The 23,226-nt window shown below is 40.3% G+C and overlaps 1 protein-coding gene across 4 annotated transcripts in view; it reads right to left on the reverse strand.

Annotated features, from left to right (window-relative positions):
* gria3b (glutamate receptor, ionotropic, AMPA 3b) overlaps positions 1-23,226 on the reverse strand; it is a 140,405-nt gene that overhangs the window by 45,848 nt on the left and 71,331 nt on the right. For all 4 annotated transcript variants that reach the window (XR_006982915.2, XM_047157068.2, XM_017474139.3 and 1 more), the window contains exon 4: positions 5,473-5,660. Coding sequence is in view for 3 of the 4 variants with exons in the window: in XM_047157068.2 (XP_047013024.1) it covers positions 5,473-5,660 (188 nt within the window). In the remaining variant the exon portion in view is untranslated. The remainder of the gene's footprint in view (positions 1-5,472; positions 5,661-23,226) is intronic.

Raw genomic sequence — 23,226 nt, forward strand, 5'->3', positions numbered from 1 at the left:
GAGATTAAAGACTCAGGAAACCTTCGCAGATGTTTTGAATTAATCCACTGATTATACTGCATTTTTGATTTCCCTGAGCTGTAAGTCGTAATCGTCGAGATTACAACAGAAAAAGGCTTGAAATATTTCACTTCATGTGTAACGAATCTAGAATACATGAAAGTTCCACTTTTTAAATTAAATTACGGAAAACAAATGAACTTTTCCATGACATTCTAATTTTTTGAGATGCACCTGTATATCCAACCCTGGAGGTGCGAAGCAAATGTGCTAACCACTACATAACAATTAATCATCACTTAAATACCACAGCCTATTTGAGTATCGTTGCTGACCATGTGCATCCTTTATGGCCACAATTTACCCATCCTCTAATGGCTACTTCCAGCATATAACAACGCACCATGCCACAAAGCAAAAGCCGTCTCGAATTGCTTTCATGAACATGACAATATGTCCAGTGTTCTTCAGTGGCCTTCCCAGTCACCGGATCTGAATCCAGTAGAACGCCTTTGGGATGGGGTAGAACCGGAGATTTGCAGCATGAAAAATCTGCAGGAATTGCATGATACAGTCACGTCAACATGGACCAAAATCGCAAAGGAATGTTTCCGACATCTCATGGAGTCCATGCCACAAAGAATTGAGGCTGTTTTGAGAGTAAAGCGAGGCGCTACACAATATTAATATAGTGTTCAGTGAGGGTATATATATCCTATCACTGATTGGCTGGGGTCTAGTTTGATAGATAGATAGATAGATAGATAGATGTAGCCCAAGAAAGCAGTGGCATAGCCAGGAATTCATTTCCAGGGGTGATGAGGACATATAATTAAAAAAAATCACTGCGTTATCTGTATAGTTATATTATAGACTGATAATAATTGCAACCCACTCATGCATTTGTAGAACCAGGGGTGGCAATCTTGCTATATGTTGCCAAAAAATACCCGGAAAGTTCCACTGAAAAATCTTTTAAAAAACCCCTAAGATACCCTTGTTTTTCTCCTGTAGTAAAATCTCCAGTACTGTCCCTCAGTATTCCTATGCTCAGAGTATAATCGGATCGTTAAAATATCATTTAAAAAACTAAGGGATATAATAATCCTGCACTGTATGTTCATGCACGATCCTTCAACTATGGATCTGAAAGAAAGGGCATTAGGTTCTAAGCATCACCTCTCTGAGACAATAAAGCGTTGTGGCATTTGATTCATTCCCAATTGTGATGTTTATATTAGACCATTTTGGTCCATCCTACATACATTTTGCTATTCAACTCAAGACCCAGTGCTAAAATGCTAAGCAGACTAGATAGAAAACATCCTCTTTGACAAAGAATGGAAGCAGAGGGAGTGTTTTGGATGTCCATAGCTTAACCCTTTCATACTACTGAGTTCTTTAAGCTGAAACCTTAAATGGTCCCTTGAGCTACAGACTGTAGCAAAGCTTTTAAGGCCTCAGCCTTCTTGGGCTTGCTTCAAATCAAAGGGAACCAGCTCACTGCTATTCCTGGCCTCTCTGGGTTGGCCCAGTTTTGCATGCTAGTGTCAATGTGCAGAGGTGGGATCACGTTCTCCTTTGATTTCACTGGCAAGAAAGTCTTTGCTGTCTACGCAGACACAAAAAGTAGCAGGAGAAGACAGCAATCAATTCATGCGGATGTTAGAAGTCAAATCAAAGTAATCTGGAGCTTTGAATGTTCAACACATTCCTTTGCGCACGACCGGGACTCTTTTATTAAGTGCCTTTTTTTTTTTTTTTTTTTTTCAAGGGGTTTCATTCATTGAGCTTTGGCTGAAATTAATCTTGACTGACAACTTTAAACACAATGGAAAACGTAAGAGCTTAGATTTTATGATAATTCAAAGAGGTTTCCGAAGCAGGGTCTGGTGGAGCTTTTTTTTTTTTTTTTTTCCCCCCCGCCTGCAATCAAATACCAGAAGGTATGAGTTCAGAAAACCTTTCCTCAAATCTAATCAGTGTTTCCGCTTCATTCGCTAATTCATTACGAAGCTGTACAATAATCCTGCAACCGACATAAGACTAAATAAATACAAAATCATTTACGGAAAAAAAAAATAAAAAAAATAAAAATCATCGGAAGGACTGAAAATCCACAGCAGCAAGATTATTGACTTAATTAAAATGAATTTGTAATGATATTCCTTTTCAGGTGACATTTAAATGGAAAAAAAAAATAAGAGAAAAAAAGAAGCCACTGGATAACTTGCAGCGAATAATTCATGAGACCTTCTGGACATTGTGGATTGAATACATTTTGTCATTTTTCTTGTTTCCCAATTATAATTTTAAAAACCAGTCTTTCAGTGTACTAACTGCTTCAGTCACTTCTTATATGATAAAGTCTGTTTCATGTTTTTAATCTTGTTCTGCTGCTGCGCCAGCTACGCAGAAGGAAAGAAAATGGCTCGATGCAGCCATTTTACCTATTACTGCAAGAAAACCACAGCACTAGCAGAAATTACTAGACACAAACGGAACATATGCGGTATATGGTATGACAGATTCATGTATAAAAGAGAGAAGATATTCCTGGATGTGGCATTTTTAGACCGTAGAGCGCCAGTTGGTCTTTTCTCAATGTTTATTGGATGGTACTCAAGAGACAGTATGATATAAGGTATTTTATTTGAAAATCTTTGAGATACTATCGACAAAAATACTACTAAGTCAACCTCACAACGCCTGACCCTAAATCGCTACTGTCAAAAGAAATCCCAGAGGGAGAACTCTCAAAGTCGAGTCTCCGGGCAGGATCTGTTTGAGAGTCTCTTATCTGCTCTTCGTCTCAAATGGTGAGCAGTGTGTAAATGAAGGCCCTCTAATCCAAAGCTGAGGATGTATATTGTGAATTTCACCGTTGTTGTGGCGGAAGAAAATCAAGAGCATCCGTCTCACCCATTTAGAGCCCATTCTTCTCAGAGAAACAACCCCAAAATGACCCCCCTGTACTTCACTGCGTGTGGGAAATGTTGGGAGGATTTCCTGGAGCAGGTTTCACTGTTGTTGTCTTGCTTTGGTCTATTGTCTGGTGTACTCCATCTATCTGTCTGGCACTACAAACTCTATTGCAGACTTTGAACAGCTTGCAAGCCTTGGGCCTGACCCAGATGCCATTCATTCACAGGGATTCATTTTTCAGAGAGGAGCTGAGCAGGCTGTTGCCTGTAACCAGCCTTCTGCATCAAAAACCAGTGAGGGCCCACCATCCCAGCCCAGGCAAGTGATAGATTCAAGACACATGCGCCCTCAGGATACTGCATGTGACGCATAGTCATGCCAGAGTGATCACTCAAAATGTGTGGAACAAATAAGAGTCATTTCATTAACAGTTCATACAAATATGAATGTGATCCTATATGAATGTGAATATTTATAGATTTGCAATTGGGTGACCATCTGTATATCAGAACTGGGATTCTATTCCCTACCTGCCTGAGAGCATAAAGTAGAATAGCCTGTGGACTCCACAGTGCAATGGCTAAGCATGGGTTAGTGTCCAAATGATGTACACTAGAGCCATGGCTCTTAAAGTAGTGTCTGGTGACCCCTGTGGGTCTGTAGAACATAGTTACTATTTAGTTTTTCATTTATTATTATTATTATTATTATTATTATTTTTACAGTGGTGGAAATCCCACCACTATCAAAGGTAGTATGCTATAATGTCAACTAGAATTTAATGACACGCTTAATAAAAATGGGTTTTATGGGTGGAATAGAGCAACGAACAGGAAAAGTATGCGTGTACGTATTTAAATAATGTGCCTTTTGAATAGTTTGCTTGTAAATTAAGGAGTTCTGTGATTTTCATTTAAACAGTTAAAGGGGTTCCTTGTCCAAGGGTGCAAATGGGAGGACCGGCATACTTTCTCTTCACAGTAATCACAAAAAAAACAACAAAAAACTAAAATGGTTGGTGTCTGTGAGGTCATGTATGTGGAAGGGGGTGGATAGCACTTTCTTCTGTGTTTGTAACTCTGCTCTGCGACGCAGCATTAGGAACAGTTGAAAAAGGATGCCGGCTTCACGTGTCTTGGAAGAAGAATGTGTTAGCCCTCACCTTCCGCAGTTTGGTAGCTGTTGTATGATAAGTGAGAGCTGGCTGGTGGGTGTGAATTGGCAGGTGAGAAAACTGGGGGAAAATGGAGGGGGGGGCCGGGGGTCCCCTGACTGTAACAATATTGAGAACCCTTGCCCTCGAGTGTACAGAATATCTGTAATACGTGTCACCTTTTATAGGGAATAGGGAATAGTGTACGTTGTCAAGATGGCATTTTTCCAGATTGAGTTCTTAGGGATCTTTCAATTTTACATGCTCGGGCAATATCAAAAGGCGATTGTTGTGTCCACAGACAACATAATATAGCCTGCTCCATATCACAACATATCACACCATCTAAATAGAACACCCTACAAGCCGGCATATCATCCTCACATTGGCTATGCTTTCCCACACAGCCTGATTGAGACAGATAGGCCCTGGGCCTAGCTGTCCTCTTGAGCAAACATGAGCCTCTGGAGACCCCAGGCACCTCCACCTCAGTAGCTTTGCTTAAAAAAAAAAAAAAAAACCTTAAAGGAGAGCAGGCATACTTCACTGGCTGGCAATAAAAAGTGACTCTCCTCCTTTCAGTGTGGCTTATCTCTACTCTCACTCACAGCAGCAGGGCGTCATACACTGATGGAGTCTGTGGCTGCCCATTTCTGATCCTGACTCTGCAGTTCCATCCTACTGTCATTCATTGAACCAAAGTCCGGAAGCTTCTCTGAGCCTCTGCAGTGTGAGGAGATTAGCCCTTTTACATTCAATTTAGTCAAAGTATGCTGAAGTGGGAGGAAAAAAAGAGTTCTGTCTGCCCTGGAGGCCAATAACTGGGACTTCCTGCTCTAATTTCCCCTAATTCTTCTCTCCTTCCTCCAGTCTATCTCTTGACTTACTCTGCTGAAATATTTAGCAGAAATGCAGTCTTAGGAAGGGGTTGGGTGTAAAACTGACTTTCATTATAAGCATGGAAAGTCTTTGATTGGAATTTTAAAGCAGGGGACTTGAATATATTAATGCTGAATGATATCACATTTAAAGTTAAACCCAATTAAAAAAAAAAAAAATTAAAAAAATAATAAAATAAAGATCCCAGCTACTGTCCCAAATGAAGCATTTCAAACAGACGATTTGTAATGCATGTTTTCCTCTCTTTAAGCTTATGAAATCCTTCTTTCTCGTGAAAATAAAAGGAGCCGCTTTTGAAAACCTCTTCACTTTTGTTTACTGTGAAATTGACGTGGTTGAAGCGGTGGCAGGATGGACTTGGAGATTAGCTGGAGATTAACATGCTGGGATGGGAATGGGTTTTGAAGCCACCTTCAGTGTTAAAGAATGCAGGCTTGGTGCTATTAACCTGCCAATTCATTCAGATTATTGAAGGTGAATGAAAGATATTTTACCTGCTCCAAGATGATGTTGATCCTGTCCACTTCACAGTCAATGAGATACCGCTTCTCCTGCCTCCGGTCCATTTCCTCGAGGATCCGCCTGTACTCCTGTGGGTCTGTCACGCTCCCCACTGATCGAGCTGTCACCTGCCAGTTGTTTGCCACCGCTGCCTCCATTATGGCTTGGAGTATGGAGAATCCTTAAAACGAAAGCAGTATCGCGTTAGACCCTGTGCCCTTTACAGTGTAACCGTGGAACCATGTAAAACGCAACACTGACATTTTGTTTATTAAAAACAGTATGCCTGGATATGAGAAACATTAAAAACAAAGGGCAACCTTCCAGGTTGCCCTTTGACATAAAGTACATATCAAAAACAATGCCAAATGTAGATATCGGAAAGGTTGCGACATGTACTGGAGCTAAATGAGAACGTCTATATTATAGAGCTTAGGTTTAGAGCACAAAGACTTTTACATCAAATTCATTTTCATTCCGCTGGCATCTCCTGTCCTTGGGACATAGGGTCAGCTCAAAGATGGGCAAAGACAAAATCATCCTTTCATGTCAGGGAAAAAAAAAAAATACATTATAGGAATATTGAGAACATTTTCATACATAATTCAGATGATAAAGGTATTGGTTTAACTGAGATACCTGCTCCAGGGTACCTAAATGACATTCTTTCAACTGAGTTACTCCACAGTGAATAGTGGGGTGATAAATTGGCATGAATAAATAGCCTAGTTTGATGTCAGCTACATGTAAAGAATTGACTCTTTTCCAATGTGCAGGAAGAAAGACAGGGAGAATCAGTGCGAGGGGCAGTAATGCAAAACAACCACAGACAGGATTTTTCTTAAAGCAATGGACAGTATAATTGCTACGAGCTTGTTTTGCATTAACATATAATGCTCCCATCTACAGAAATTTTAAGGGGCAGGAGCTCAAGAAAAAAAAAAAAAAAAAAAAAAATATATCACCCTCAACCCACACCTCATAAATCATGAGTTTGGCTTTTCCCCAGCAGTACAGTGAGTGTTTTCCCCCCCAGTACAATTCTGTCATACTAGATTAGGTATTATGTAAGATATACTTAGTGAAGGCAGGACGTGAATGCAAAAACTCAGCATTATTTATTAATTTTTTTATCTTTATGAAAGGTAATCCAACAATCACAGTCATAGCCCATAGCGTGAGTCAAATCACAGGCAGTCGGGGTCATTATAAGATTATCCATAATCATAAAGAGTGATATAGGCGAGGGTCGAAACACGGAAGACGGAAATATCAACTCGGAAACTTGAACATCGTAAACAAGTCTCGGAAGTGCATGGTACAACTGACAAGACTTCGCAAAGGTCAAAGACACACAGAGGATATAAGAATGAAGGCAGACTCATCGCAAAAAAGAACAGGTGTATACAATCGGTAAAAAAAAAGGACGAATGGTGTGCCCTGCGATGGATTGGCACCCTGTCCAGGGTGTACCCCGTCTTGTGCTCGATGCTCCCTGGGATAGGCTCCAGGTTTCCCCGTGACCCTGAAAAGGATAAGCGGTATAGAAGATGGATGGATGGATGGATGGATGGATGGACGAACGGCAGCAGGGGCGGAGCGAGACGGGACCAAAACAAAAAAGCACACGGGGAGCTAAACAAGTAAAAGCAGGAGAATTTATGAAGTATTTCAAGGCATATCGTTCTGTTCATGTTCATGCAAACTGTATCGCCTTCACTTTAGCATCAATTCACACAAACATCGCAAAGACCTTTAATGTCTATATATTAGGCTGAAATCCAGTAATATGAGACATAGCCTATTTGGCTATTCATTGAGCCTATCACTGAGGTATATTATATTATTATAGCAAATGTGTCCTGTGTTGCTTCTTATTTCCCAACGCGCAGGAAAATACTACAACATCAGGCTTTCACATCTCAGTTAGAGGCTGAATAAAATGATCAAAATGACACTGCCCAGGTTGCTGTGTTAGATCCTATAACCTATAATCAGTGAAACAACCTAGCTACAACTATAACTTTAACTACAATACTTCAGACATCACATAAAGGTCTCTATTGGTTACATTATGCAGTATGACAAAGGGGGTATTGTTAAACAGCCCACTGTTAACAGCTACTTGTCAATGTGGATTTATTAATTTAATTGGATTATTTTTCCCAGGGTAAATCTGAGATAATTGGAGGATAAATGGATGAGGATGCAGATGAAGGCAAAAACAAAATTGCAGGGGTTTCGGTACAGCTCTTTGCTCTATGAGCCATCCAGAGGCCATACAAAAGCAGTGATTATACCCAAAGTGAAAGAGGGCACTTATAGAGTCCAAGAGCAAAATGTCAGGTCTCAAATCTTCCTTGGGATTTATCTATGTAGGTGCCGTTACATACAACTGCGCTGTTTTTCACATTCGAAAGATCAAGCTTTGCCGTCCATGCCTCCCAAATACAGATGGAATTGGAGTGCTGATTTTTGTTGATGATTAATACAAGTGCACAGCCTGTGCACCGGTCAGTACAGGATTATGCAAAATAATTCAATGCAGTCTGAATGGCAACCAGGCTGAAAGGACATGCCTATGACAAAGCAAAGCGTCTCGTCTGCGATTTCTTTATTCTGAACGCACGGACTTCTCTTTCCTCTGGGTTGCTGCTTAGTCCCTTGCAGCTCAGTCCTCGCTGTCTCGGGCGCAGCGTGGAGCTATCACAACATAGCTTCACACTCTGCGAAATGACCTTTCGAAAGAAAAGCTCGCCAACCAGACAGAACAAATGCCCCATATGCCACCCATCCACAAAACCCAAGCAAAATGGAACTGAAAGAAACGGTGCGTCATGCGCTCCCAGCTCATCGGGAAACATGAAACTCAAACGTGTGAAAGACAGCAAGAATCATACATTCACTCACTCACATACTAATATGTCTTGATCATGATTTGGTATTGCAGCTGAGCTAAAGAACAATCACAGGAGAAAAACGTATATAAATGCATTCTTCTCGTACCATTTCCTTTTCCGTCAATACAACATAGCGTTTATTTTCTCCTAATTCTTTCATATCTAAATTAGAAAATCTTATGACTATTGAGCGTTCAAGTATAACGGTGAGGTATTAGGTATATCCTTTCCAAATTTTCAGTCAAATATCTCATGTAAGGAATAAAACCTGACTCGTATCACACCACACATATAATGATGACAATAGAGCACAGTGAAATTGTTTTCTTCGCATTTCTTCCAGCATGTTAGGAAGTTGGGGTCAGAGCGCAGGGTCAGCCATGATACAGCGCCCCCTGGAGCAGAGTGCGTTAAGGGCCTTGCTCAAGGGTCCTTACAGTGGCAGCTTGGCAGTGCTGCGGCTTGAACCCCCGACCTTCCGATCAGTAACCCAAAGCCTTGAACGCTAATCCACCACTGCCCATATGTGTCATGTGTCATATGTGTCATGTGATCATGTCTCAGCCAGCTCCCTAGTTAACAGTAGTAGTCAGGGCACTGATCTGGGAGTCGGCCATTCCATTTTAAGGGCTGTCTCAAGCACAAAATCCTTCCAGTGCACTGGAACTCTCACTCCCTAAAAAAACACTCCCACAATTACACAATACCACATTACAATTCGTGATTTATTAATGAATGCCACTTCATACCTTTTAACCATTTACAGTTACATTTTATGTTGGAGCAGCTGCATTGTTTTCTCACCAGCCTCTCTTTTTTTTTCAGCTTCTTAATGCTACCAACAGACCAGAAAGCACAAAGACTTCTGTCCCGAGATATATTGATATATTTTGCATAAAAAAACCACAACAAAACAATTCTGTACATGTATTTGACTATGAAAAAGTTTAGCAGCTTAATTTAATTTAAAATGATGTTGAAATATCGGTATTTACTTATATGGATGCTGCCCCATTCATTGATATAGCGTATATTTCCCCTATCAGCAAATGAATCTCCAGCCCTTGAACTTGAACCATGCCTCACAGAGAAGAGCAGACATGCTTGTCAGAATGAATTCGTGTCTGGGAACAAATTAGGCACATAGGCTAATATGCTCTGATGCACCATTAAATGACTCAGGGTGACATTCAAATGTTTCTGGTGGCAGTGACGCAGCGTTCACCTCAATTTTAGCTAAAAGCTAAGCAGTGAAGCGGCATATAAATCATGCCTTCATTTCTCTGCACAGCTCATCTTTAGCCAGACCTGAGCAGTATATGAGAACGCCACGTGTTTGGGACACGACCCATTATGATTCTTATGATTATCAACAAATCAGTCTTTTCATTTTGAAACAGTCGATTAATAGCCAGCACAATCTCGGCGTGGCGCTACAAGGCCAGTATGAATGGGAACAACGGAATTCATTTAAGATTCTTAAACAGATTCAATCCCCTTCCGAATACACATTTTGATGGAAATTAAGAGATGAAATCTGGCTTGGGGTAAATATACGGCAGAATGGATGTGCTTTGTGTTCACTTCTCCCAAGTCAGCAGAAAAGTTTTCACCCAGATATAAAAACCCTGACATTAAACAACGATAACGGAAACTCAGAAGCACTCCTTTGCTTCAACCTGGGCAAGACTGAGCAGATGTGCTGAAATACATAATAGTCTATTCGTGTGTGTGTGCTCACTAAGAAATGAGAAAGCTAATTAATTTTGAAGCTTGAACTGGAACTATAATTTGCCAGTGTAAATTTCCCAAACTATTAAGTCCTTGTGAATAGGGATTTATTTAAAAAAAAAAAAAAACCAAACAAAAAAAAAGTGCCTTCTGTTCTTCAGACCATCTAGGGTATGATCAAAATATACACCCATTGGTCACTTTATTAGGAAAATTAGTGCAGATGGGCTACAACAGCACTATCTGAGTTGATGCATTGCACTGCTGCTACATGATTGGCTGACTACATAATTGCATGAATGTGCAGGTGTTCCTAATAAAGTGGTTGGTGAGTGTATCTATATACTTATTTACTCTATACCAGGCTTAACATTGCTGTCAGAGCTCTCTCTCTCTCTCAAACCCTGCCATCTGCAATCAGCACTTTATGTATGCAAGCCTGAGCTGTGTGACAGTGCGCCGAATGTAATGCGTTGGGCTACATAAATTCAGGCGACGACGACAAGATTTCCTTATCGGGATCTATAAATTCCCCACGCTGGGGTGATGCTGCGAGACGATGGAGGCTGTTTCTGATTACACTCCTGAGAGCTCATCATTCCTTTGAGCCAGACACTTTTTAAAATGCCGTAAAGCTGCCGAGTGTGGCGAAGTCACTGGAGTTGGCTGCTTGTTAATGCAGTCACGGCCTGAACTCTGTCGTCCTTAAACCCCCCCCAACGTTACTGGCTGACACTTGCCTGCTTGAGCGGGTCAGCATTACTTAATCCCCCCCACACACACATATCCACACTCTATGCAATCCCTTTCCCATTACCCCATCAGTCCGTACAGTTGATGGGAGAATGCATTATCATCTTTGATGCTCCAGCAGCTGTGTCGACCGCTTTTGGAGATAAAGAAGTGTAGCAGAGTCACTGTCCTCTTCCTTTCATCTGTAGGTCAGTTAGAAGGCTATCTAAACACAGAGCGCTATTCATTTGTTCGCTGTTTACATTGCTCACGATGTGCCGATCCAAGTTTTCTGGCCTATAATGTTGTATATATAAATTCAGCGAAAAAAAAGAAACGTCCCTTTTTCTGTATTTTAAGGATAATTTTGTAAAATCCAAATAAGCTTTGCAGATCTTTATCGGAAAGGGTTTACACGATGTTTTTTTTTATGCTTGTTCAATGAACCGTAGACAATTATTGCACATGCAGCTGTGGAACGGTCCTTAAGAATCGAACAGTTTACAGGCGCTAGGCAATTAAGGTCACAGTTACAATAACTTAGGACATTAAAGAGACCTTTCTACTGACTCTGAAAAACACCTGAAGAAAGATGTCTAGGGTTCCTGCGTGAACATGCCGTAGACCTGCTGCAGGGAGGCATGAGGACTACAGATGTGTCCAGAGCAATAAACTGCAATGTACGTAATGTAAGACGCCCAAGACGGTGCTACAGGGAGACAGGAAGGACGGCTGATCGTCCTCGCAGTGGAAAATTACATGTAACCGTACGTCCCCCCCCAGACGTGATCGAGAACTTGCAAATGCCTTGATGGAAGAGTGGAGAAATTCCATTTCTGTTCCTCAACTCTCTGTGAAACTTGTTCAATTTATGTCTCAGATGTTGAATCTTTTTCCGTTAATACAAATATTTACACACGTTCAAATTAACATGAGCTAAAATAAAAGCATTTGAATGTGAGAGGAGAGTATATATAGAGTTGCTGAGTATGGTTTGGAGTGTACCAGCAGTGTACTTGGCATCGTGTCTCTCTGTATGATGTGCTGGCTTCCCACAGGCCAGCGCTGTCGATTCATAAGCTCACCTATCCAGATCGATATGAACAGAAAAGACAAAGCAAGGCAACAAAAATATTCATTCACCAAAATAAATGTATAGTAATACCTACAGCACACAGTATATTCGACAAACAGCCTTTAGGTGATCTGCATTCATTTAGGTGAACTGAACAGTTTTTTGTTTATCACGGTAGATGAAAAAGATGAAAGCATTTAGCATATGCAATCACTGTTCAGTCCAACTGCATGCGCAATACATCAACCAGTATGAAATGACATGTGCAATATACTGTACCAGTACAGTAACTACATGTGCAATGCATTAAGCCAGTGCGATCATTTGAATTTAAGTGTGTATGTGACCGATTGCATGCATGTGTACAGCGCCCTCCATTAATATTGGCACGCTTGGTAAATACGAGCGAAGAAGGCTGTGAAAGTTTGTCTTTATTGTTTAACTTTTTGATCTTTTGTTTAAAAAAATTCACAAGAATACTCTGCTCTCATGGATGTCAAACAATTGAAAACACTACACAGGTTTATAACAAAAATATCTTTGTTAAATATAGGTGTGCAACAATTATTGGGACCGCTATGAATTCATATGAGAATTTTAGTACACCTGGGTGACTAGGAACAGGAAATTATTCAACCATGACTTTCTGTTTCACAGGGGTATAAATATGAGGTAAAACATTGGCTAAATTCCCTTAGTCATTTATAACAATGGTTTAGACCAAGGAATATAGCTGTGATGTGCGGCAAAAGGTTGTTGAGCTTCACAAAATGGGGCGTGTCTATAAGCATTGAAAATGCCCATTTCCACCATCAGGACAATAATGAAGAAGTTCCAGTCAACTGGAAATGTTATGAACCTGGAATTGGTCGTGTGTCTATATCGTCTCAACGCTGGGGATCACAGCTGGAGAACTGCAGAAGTTAGTTGTGTCTTGGGGTCAGAAAGTCTCCAAAACTACAATCTGAAGTCACCTCCATCACCACAAGTTGTTTGGAAGGGTTTCAAGAAAAAAGCCTCTACTCTCATCCAAAAACAAACTCGAGCGTCTTCAGTTTGCCACACACGACTGGAACTTCAAATGGGATCGGGTTCAATGGTGAAACCAAAATCGAGCTTTTTGGTAATAAACACCAGAGGTGGTTTTGGTACACAGAGAGGTAGCCATATGGAAAAGTACCTCATGCCCACGGTTAAATATGGAGGTGGATCTTTAATGTATTTGGGACTGTTTTACTGCCAGAGGACCTGGATATTTTGTTAGGATACGTGGCATCACGGACTCTATCAAATATCAACAGATATTAAATGAAAACCTGACTGCCTCTGGGCAATGTTTGGATCTTCCAGCAGGTCAATGATCCAAAACATACATCAAAATCAACACAAAAATGGTTTACTGACCACAAAATCAAGGTCCTGCCATGGCCATCCCATTCCCCTGACCTGAACCCCATAGAACACCTGTGTGGTGAACTGAAGAGGAGAGTCCCCCAGCGTGGACCTCGAAATGTGAAGGATCTGGAGAGATTCTGTACGGAGGAACGGTCTCAGATCCCTCGCCATGTATTCTCCAACCTCATCAGGCGTTATAAGAGAAGACTCAGAGCTGTTATCTTAGCAAAGAGAGATAGCACAAAGTATTGACTAAAAGGGTGCCAATAATTGTTACACACCTATATTTAAACAAAGAGATTTTGATAAACCTTTGTTTTGCTTGCAATTGTTTGATCTCCATGAGAGCAGAGTATTAAAAAAAATTAACAAAAGATCAAAAAGTTAAACAATTTCCCAGCCTTCTTTGCTCATATTTACCAAGGGCGCCAATATTAGTGGAGGGCACTGTACATATGATTATGTGTGTGTGTGTGTGTGTGTGTGTGTGTGTGTGTGTGTGTGTTTTCCTTCCAATCTTTTCTTTATTGTTTTTCAATTATTTTTTCAATATTTTTAATACTATTGCATTGTATTCTATTTATCTGTTTTCTGCACAAAAAGAACTACTGGGGGTTTGGGGGTCGGGGGACCAAATCCCTTGCATGTTCTCCCCATGTTTCGGGGGCTTCCAACAGGCACTCCGATTTCCCCCCGCAGTTCAAAGGCATGTGTTTTAGGCTGATTGGCATTTCCACATTGTCATTGTGCCCTATCCAGGGTGTCCCTTGCCTTGTGTCACGAGTTCCCCGTGACCCTGTGTAGGATACTAGGTATGGACAATGGGTAGATGGACGTATGGATGGACGAACTACTGAGCTTGCCACACTGGAAATTCATTGTACTGTGTACAATGACAATAAAAGGAATTCTATTCTATTCATATATGCATCGGTTTAAAACACATGATCTGTTCATTCTGACTAATATATTCATATTCAGTTACATCTCTAGCAGAAATAATGCCAAACCCAATCTATTTGGAAATATTGTATTTTCGCTGTGCCGTGGTAACGCGGGAGCTCATTTGCATACCCATGAGCTCCCATGGCTGCCTGTTAATGTGATGTTTAATGGCTTTGTTCTGTTAGATTGTTTGTTGTTGAAGAAGATATGTGTTGTGTGTTTCTTTGAGCTAGTATATATTATACCAGCATGCTGTTTTGTCTTTGTTATTGTTCACCATCCAGTTATAGACCGGTACATTTTCATACCCCCTGACATTTTTGCTGGTTATTTTAGTTCTCTGGCTATCCATTAAGCCCGCGCATGTGCTGTAAATACGAGTTAGTCTCCTGGTCAAACGCTACAGTCTCCTTGCCAACGCTACAATATGAACATTACAATATGTTGTTAGGAAGAGGAAGAAAAAATACTAGTATTGCCTCATTACCCCAGCAAATGCTGTTTCCTAATTCAAAAACTTAGATTCTTCTAAAGAACGTTGCATTTTTACAGACCAGCCAACGATGCCACCATGTAAATGGTGAATTGGAAGTGGAAGCACACAGTATTAGCTTCAGCCAGCCTCGTCGCTCTGAAACGGATCTTAACAGGATGAAGTTTGAAGTGTCACCCATGGCGGCTCAGCCATAATTGAATTTACTTGTATCTAATCTCCTTTCCCTCTGCTGATGCTTCTCTCAGGCTGCTCATTAAAAGACCTGAGCTGGTATGGCTTGTCACCAGCCTTTCCGAAGCTCTTTTCTGCCCTATCCCTGTCTCTGTGAGGCTTTCTTTATTTAAACACACCAATCAAGGGGAGTAAACTGTCCGTTTTCCAAGGTCGGTACATACACTCTGATCTATGCCATGATAACTTCACGACCACTGAAGCAGCTCTAACACTCACTTGATTAGCCTCTTTATCCACTCTTATTTTGAAACGGGCTAAATATACAGAGCTGGGCTAAAGACAGAGAAGATCATGGAAGAATAAATCCCAGCTTGAAGAGACTCTGTAACTAATTTTACTGTAACGTTAATGTTCTGTAAAAGTATTTTTAGTAAATCCGATCGACTGGTTTGGCGTTTACGAGACGAATTCTGTTCAGTTTCACTGTACAGAGCGTTGGTGTGTAGATCTAAACAACGAGTTTAGAAAGAAATGCTTGAAAGTCAGAGTGGTTGAAGGAGGAAGGAGGAAGATGAAAGTGGGTCCTTTTGTAATTGCCCTTCCTTTCACTGCTTAATGTATGAATGAGGGAGCCACTGTGTGAAATCAACAACCTGTTCAGGAATCTGTCCTGAAAGTGAATAGAGTCCATCGAGATAAGGCTCGGGCGCCCGGCACAGGAGATTACGGCGCAGGACTCTCTCAGAGCCCTGGGTAACCATGAAATAGAAAATTCCCCAAAATCCGCCCGAGATCCTTTTCGACTTGATAAGGAAGATAAGAGTGCACACAATTTCTGACCACACACATCCAAATAAAAGTGCCACAGAGCCACAGCCCATAATCAAGCTAATCCGTGATAAATAGGAAAACAGGCCACCGCTGCCTTCAAGCTAGTGCTACATTCTAGGGTTCATTTATTATCCCAAAAAAAGGAGTGCTTAAAAAAATTAACCGCTTATTTATTTATTTATTTTTTTTAGAATGAATGAGTCCGATACTTTATCTTCAGTGTGTTCCAGCAGACGCAAAAAAATATATACCTGCTTAATGTTTGATGAATGCTTGTCTCCATGCTGTTTGTACTAGCCGAATACATCACTGATGCTGTGTCTAGAAACTCAACACACTGAAGCATCTGAACCAGGCCGAGAGATTGCCGTTGTCACGGTCTAGGGTATCTGAATCGCTAATTTCGGATCTCACCTGCTTCCCCTTCCGTCTGTTGTTGCATCTCAAAAGAAAGAAAAATGAGAAAGCAGTCGTGCTGGTACTTTGCTGAGTGTGTTCTCTGGATTGCAGAGAAGGGCGTTGGGGGAAAAAACCCCCAGAAATCTAAGTCTTTGATGTAGCATTTTCCCACTAATTAAAATGATCTCAAGCCAAGCACAGTCCTAATCACCCAGACAGCTGACGCATGAAGCTTGGAAAGCGGAGCAATGCATAAAGCATATTTTTAAAATCGCATGTAGCCATCGGTATGGAGGGTCCCTCGCTGCTGCCTTTCATTTCGACGGCCCACACTGCCGCGGCCTGCGGCTACACACAAACACACACAAACACACACGCAAGCACCTGCATAGATGTTCGGTGTAAAGCGCACCTCCGCAGAAACACAGCCTACACTCATGGACACGATGCAATTATCCGTTACATCAGGCAAGTGAGTCATAAACCGAACTGAAAATATAGATTTTCTTCTCACTGTGGTTAAAAAAAGGATATTGGATAGCTTACATACCTTTCCTCTGAATATCTTACCTACCTCAGAATTTGTCTGAAACCTTCTCAGAATCATACACAAAGCTACGATAAAGGAAATCTGAGTTTGATTAGTCTAGGCGTCATATTTTATAGCAAAATCTGGCTGGGAAAAATTCAAGATCAAACGATTTTGCATTCAAATTCAGTCTGAAATGAACAAATCGACCATGGTTAGAACAGTACAGGCAATTCAACATGAATGATACTTCACTATTGTTTGTCATTTTCTACACACAGAGCTCTCCACTAATATTGGCAGCCTCGGTAAATATGGGCAAAGAAGGCTGTGAAAATTTTTCGTTATTGTAACGAACCTTTCGATCGTTCGTTAGAAAAATTCACAAGAATACTCTGCTGTCATGGATATCAAACAAACAAAAAAAAATCCCCAAAATATCTTTGTTAAATATATGTGTGCCACAATCATTGGCACCCGTATGAATTCACATGAGAAAAATATATTTGAAGTATATTCCCATTGATATTTATTTATTTTTTTAAAATACACCTGGGTGACTAGGAACAGGAAACTGTTCAACCATGATGTCCTGTTTCACAGGGGTATAATTATGAGGTAACACATAGGCCAAATCCCTTAGTCATTCATAACAATGGTTTAGACCGAGGATTATAGCTGTGATGTGCGGCAAAAGGTTGTTGAGCTTCACAAAATGTCTATAAGGAAATAGCACAAGCATTGAAATTGCCCATTTCCACCATCGGGGCAATAATTAAGACGTTCCAGTCAACTGGAAATGTTATGAATCGAGCTGGAATTGGACGTGTGTCTATATCGTCTCAACGCACTGTGAAGAAGACGGTTCGAGGGGCCAAAAAATCTCCAAGGATGACAGCTGGAGAATTACAGAAGTTCAAATAGGCCGTGGTTGGATCTTCCAGCAGGACAATGATCCCAAACATACATCAAAATCAAGACAAAAATGGTTTACTGGCCACAAAATAAAATTTCTAAATTTGAGAAAATGGTCTAACACCGCATCATGCGTGCACGTATTTGCATTGCTAATAAACCCCTCATTTCTTCATCTGGGGATTAATAAAGTATTATCGTATCTTATCTTAACCCCTCTCTGTAATTCCCGCCTTCTCGCACACCATTTGTTCGATTATAAAAGTCTTGCATACAACGCCCATGACCATATAAGGTCATTTTTAATTTCATGTTATCACACTGCTTCGTATTACACGGCCTTTCAAATGTGAAAGTGAAGGTTCACTAGTGGCATCTGATATTTTATTTTATTCCATGAACATTCAAAAGAATGTAGGATTTTTTTTTTTTTAAATGTGGGTAGAGTGAAACCAATTTTATTTATGTATATAATAAATATATGTATACATTAATAATTTGTGAACAAAAGATCAAAAGGGTAAACAATTTTTCCCAGCCTTCGTTGCTCATATTTACCAAGGGTGCCGATATTAGTGGAGGGCACTGTATGTTCATTGCATGACTGATGACACTAATAAGGCACTGGATGGATTGGTAAACTGGAATCATTCCTGGGATTATTTCTAACATCTGTTTGTGTATATAGTGTACAAACTGTACAATATTACGTTTCCTTTAGCTGCTAGAAATAAGGCTAGGTATTTTGTCTGGTTCCCAATGGGGAGAAAAGAAGAAGAAGAAGAAGAAGAAGAAGAGTAATGCTTTCAGCTACAATTTCATGGTTGCCAGAGCCGACAGGGAGTAGGTGAGCAAAATGGCCTTTTTCCGGGTTCACTTAGCAGGAGAGGCTAAGAGGCGATTCTTGTTTTCATTGTGTGGTTACTGCTAGATGAATCTCAACACGCTTTCGACAAAATGCACATGCATTCACTCCGGTAAGCTCCGAGTGCATTTTTACACCTCTGCAAATGTGGAGAGGGAAAATGTTGTAGGTACTTCAGTGTAACTCAAAGGGGATTTAAGGTTGAGTGCATCAAATGAACACGGTACCTACAAACCGCAAGCATTTTGATAATCTGTTAAGAGATCACCATTGCTGGAGTTTTAAAAGCTTTCCTTAAGTCTGCGTTTTTTCCTTGTGCGCTCAGAAGATTCTCACTCCATGTATATTTTAGTGCTCATGAAACGGGAAGCTCAAGCACTGGAGGCGTTTGTGTAAAAAGTTTACAGATGACAGTTACTACCTAATAGTCACCTACTTATGGGTGTCCTGTTTCATTTATTTATTTATTTATTTATTTATTTTGGAGGTGGAAGACATCCATGAAGCATGTTTGAACGCTATGGACAAGGACATTGTATCTGTTTGCATGAAATTCAGAAATTCATTTCGACAACGACGTAGTGAAGAAATCAGGAGTACATCAGAGATGAATTTGGTTGCGGTTTCTTCAAGCATAGTCACAGCCGGGATGAATGAGGGCAATATTTATAGTTTTACCGAGGGGACTCAGTGTCTCCACAGTGGGGCTGCAAGCTGAGAGGAAGTAGTGCAGAAGGCCAGTGAAATGGAGCATTAACCACGCTGGCACACACACGTAACCTGCAAACACCTGACAGATGCATGTACTGAGGTGTTGGCTAGTTTTGCGTTGGAACACAGACGAATCCTGGAATCACACTCCAGGGAAAACCCTAAGGACACACTCTCGCACACTTACATATTACTGTCTTTTCAATCGGTCACTAAATGCACTGTAGTAGTACTGTAGTACATATTTTCTCATAGGGATCTGCCAAATGTGTAAAAAAAAAAATATTTTGGTGAGTTTCTCTCAGAAGAGAGATGTTTCTTCAGCAAGTAGACACCAGTTAAACTGGAGTTCATTCATTGTTTTCTTAAGATATGGTATTAAATAGTTCAAACCAGGGTGTAGATATATTATTCAATAACAGCCTTCCTTCAAAATAATAATGATAATAATCCATTCATCCATCTTCTACCGCTTATCCTTTTCAGGGTCACGGGGAAACCTGGAGCTTATTCCACGGGGCATCGGGCACGAGGCGGGGTACACCCTGGACAGGGTGCCAGTCCATCGCAGGGCACAATCACATACACATTCATACACTACGGACACTTTGGACACGCCAATCAGCCTACCGTGCATGTCTTTGGACTGGGGGAGGAAACCGGAGTTCCCAGAGGAAACCCCCGCAGCACGGGGAGAACATGCAAACTCCGCACACACAGGGCCACGGTGGGAATCGAACCCCGGACCTGTGAGGCGAATGTGCTAACCACTAAGCCACCGTGCGCCCTAATATAATAATAATAATAATAATAATAATAATAATAATAATAATAATAATAATAATATTTTTTAAATAGCTTCATGCCTAGAGTTGGACTCAAATATTAGAATTAATAGCCTATTAAACCTGAGAGTTTATTGAAAATCTGAATGAAGCCAATATCAACACTTACATGTCTGAATGTTTTCATAGCAATCCGTTTTATATTAGTCATGTCGTCATATAATATGCAAAAAAAAAAAAGATTGCTATCAAACATAGAGCATCTTTTTTAGGCTTTGTCTCGTGTTCCCTCATTACGAGACATTATCCTAGCTAGTTATTAGCAAGAATAATGTCTAGCTATTAGTATTATGTGTCTATGCATCTACTTTTTAGCTAGCTATCTGTGATGTTAGCGGCATGTAAACTGACTCCCATTCGGTTTGGGGATCAACGTTGTTATGGGATGATTCTGCAATTTAGGTAGAGTTTGTTCTTTGTACTCATGCGACGGGAGATGAAAAAGATTGCTGTTTTATTTGTTTTTTTTTAGAACGTGTCATGTTTAAAAGCGAAAGGAAAGAGACAGGAGAAGGGATTGTATCGTGACAAACTCCAGAGGGCAACGGCCAAGCAACGGCATATGGATAAAATTAGTCATATTGACAATGTGGATTCATACGATCTCCCAAACAGAGTTGAGTAATGCTCTGCATATGCTACTTCCTCTTACATTTCCAGACAATCTTTTCATATCTGGTGTCTGACTTGAGTGCACATTTTTCTGAGCAATTTCAAATTTCACTCTAAGCCCATGTACAGTTTGGAAATGAATGAGTACAGGACCTACCAGAAACCAAAATGTAATAACACAGTCAAATCCTGCAGCTATCTTTACAATGTCCTCAATGATCTCCACGTTATTTATTCCTTTTTCCTATTAAGATCATTTTTGAGAAGAGATCTCAAATAAATAGAAACAGACCCATGTATTATCTTTATTATCCACTGAAATGTGGAAAAATACCAATAAAGTGTATGGAATACCTCTAAATCTTTGCTTTTCTAGTTTGTACATTCCATTACACTTTTAAAAAAACGTTTTTTTTTTTTTTAAACCATGGCTGTCATGGGTGCTGCTGTGTCAGACACAACAATAACGACACAAACCCTTAGTACTCACACAGTTTGAAGTTCAAACGTAGCTATAGGATATAGCTAGCATTAGCTAATGTAAACGAACATTATTATAGCTACAGTAGCTAGCATGACTAGCTGACTAGCCTGTTTTTGAGAGCAGATACGATTGTGTGTTGTAAATCGTAGCCTCCCTTTTGTCTCATTTGTCCCTGCCAAGTTTCAAGACTAACCTACACCCATAGTGTAGAACCCAGAAATGTAAAAAAGGTCTATTACTGAAAGGCAAAATACCGTATTATGCTTTTTAAAAAATAAATAAATAAATAAATAAATAAATAAAAAAAAGCGTAGTGCAATTAAATGAATCTGGAGATCACTCGTAAAAAAACTCTTTCACAACAATCGGTTTTACGGACGTTACGAGCAGAACAAAGACGGTCTTATGACCAGACACATGATCTAAGCAAGTGTGGTCATCTAATTGCCTCATTCGCAGGAGACTTGGCGCACATACCATCACGCCCTGCCAACTGTGCCAGGCTACAGTCCCCTGCCTTGTTAACCAGCCGGCTGCAAAATGTGCTCGTTATTGTGAATTATCAGGGATTAATACAGAGCCAGTGCCCTATCATTAGAGCATCCCTTTCAGATTCATAAGCAAATGGGAGGCCAGGCAATACAGCCTTGACAGAGCCTCCCTTAACTGTTGAGCTTTCCATTTGAAGTGCAAATGCTTGTCACCATGGCATTGTGTCCTTTAATTAATTTTTCTGGACTGCACTGTGCAGAACATGAAATTACATTTAAAAGGCTTCAGAATGGCCGGGCTTACCTCGGTGAATGTCATGAAATATCCAGGTGTTTTTGGTTGTGGAAGCATGCGACACCGAACTCTACGCTATTGTAGGCAGAGACCTTTTACAAAGAGGTGACCAAGTTACAGCCAATGTCCCGAAAGCGGCTTATATAACATTAAAATAACATCTTATATTTGTTTTATGACCTCTATGTACTAGTATTTGGTGTAGATCAGTCGTCATATAGACATACAGAGTATTCATTTGTTAAAGCTGTAACACTGCTTATACGGTTCACTGTTTTCAGGAGGTAAATATTCAGCACTCATTACAATGTCTTTCTTGTTGCTAAAAGCACTCATTCTTGTTGCTATCCAGCACTCTTTACAGTGGCTTTCTTGTTGCTATTCTTGTTTCCCCCCCCCCCCCACACAACATAGCAAAAAATAACATAATTCTGAGTTCCCACTTCAGAGTTAATTCAAATGCACCGTTAGAACATTTCAGGATTAATTCATTTTACAAGCATGAAGAGCTGTCAAAGTACATGCAAACAGGATACAGCGCTGCTTGCTGTGAATACATTTGACATTTGATGATGGTAATCCTAGCACCTAAGTGGCAAATCAGGCATTAAATGACAAGGATATGCACGCTAACTGGAATTACAAACAGAAAGTATGAGTAATATCTAGCTTGCTACAATTTTTTTTATTTATTTATTAATTTTTTAAAAAAATAATCGATCCAGAAAAGAGACTGAAAAACATACGCAATGGACATGCTTAAATTAGTATAAGAAAGTCAAGGAGTGAGCACAAGGCTTACAACGACTCGAATCCAATTGAACAAGAGTTAAAGACGATATGTTTAGAAGAACGGGCCGAAATCGCACCTGAATACTGCGGACCGTTCATTTCTTCATACAGGAAGCGTCTTGAAGCCGTCGTTACAAAACAAAGGCTTCTCCACTACGTATTAAATGAATTACAGTTAACGTGTTCAGTACTTTTTTCCCGTGTCATTCCTCTTTATTACACACAACTTCATTTATTGACTTTAATATTGTGAATTCTTTACATTCGCGGATTTCTCGAGTTAATACTGATGTCTGGTGAAAATTTCACGTCAATAGCGTCATTGGAAATATATTTAGTGAAAAATAATGTTGACGCGTCCAATACTTATTTCCCCCGCTGTATAGTGAGGAGATTAGCAGCTTCTACCGACCGTTTCCAAATGGGAAGGGAAAGGAGAATGCTCAGCCTCCTGATCGTAATATTATGTCCTATCATTTATTTTTTTACCTTGTGGGAAATGTAAACAGATGGCCAAAGACATGTGAAGG

Source organism: Ictalurus punctatus, chromosome 8, assembly GCF_001660625.3.
Source record: "Ictalurus punctatus breed USDA103 chromosome 8, Coco_2.0, whole genome shotgun sequence".
Classification (NCBI taxonomy): domain Eukaryota; kingdom Metazoa; phylum Chordata; class Actinopteri; order Siluriformes; family Ictaluridae; genus Ictalurus; species Ictalurus punctatus.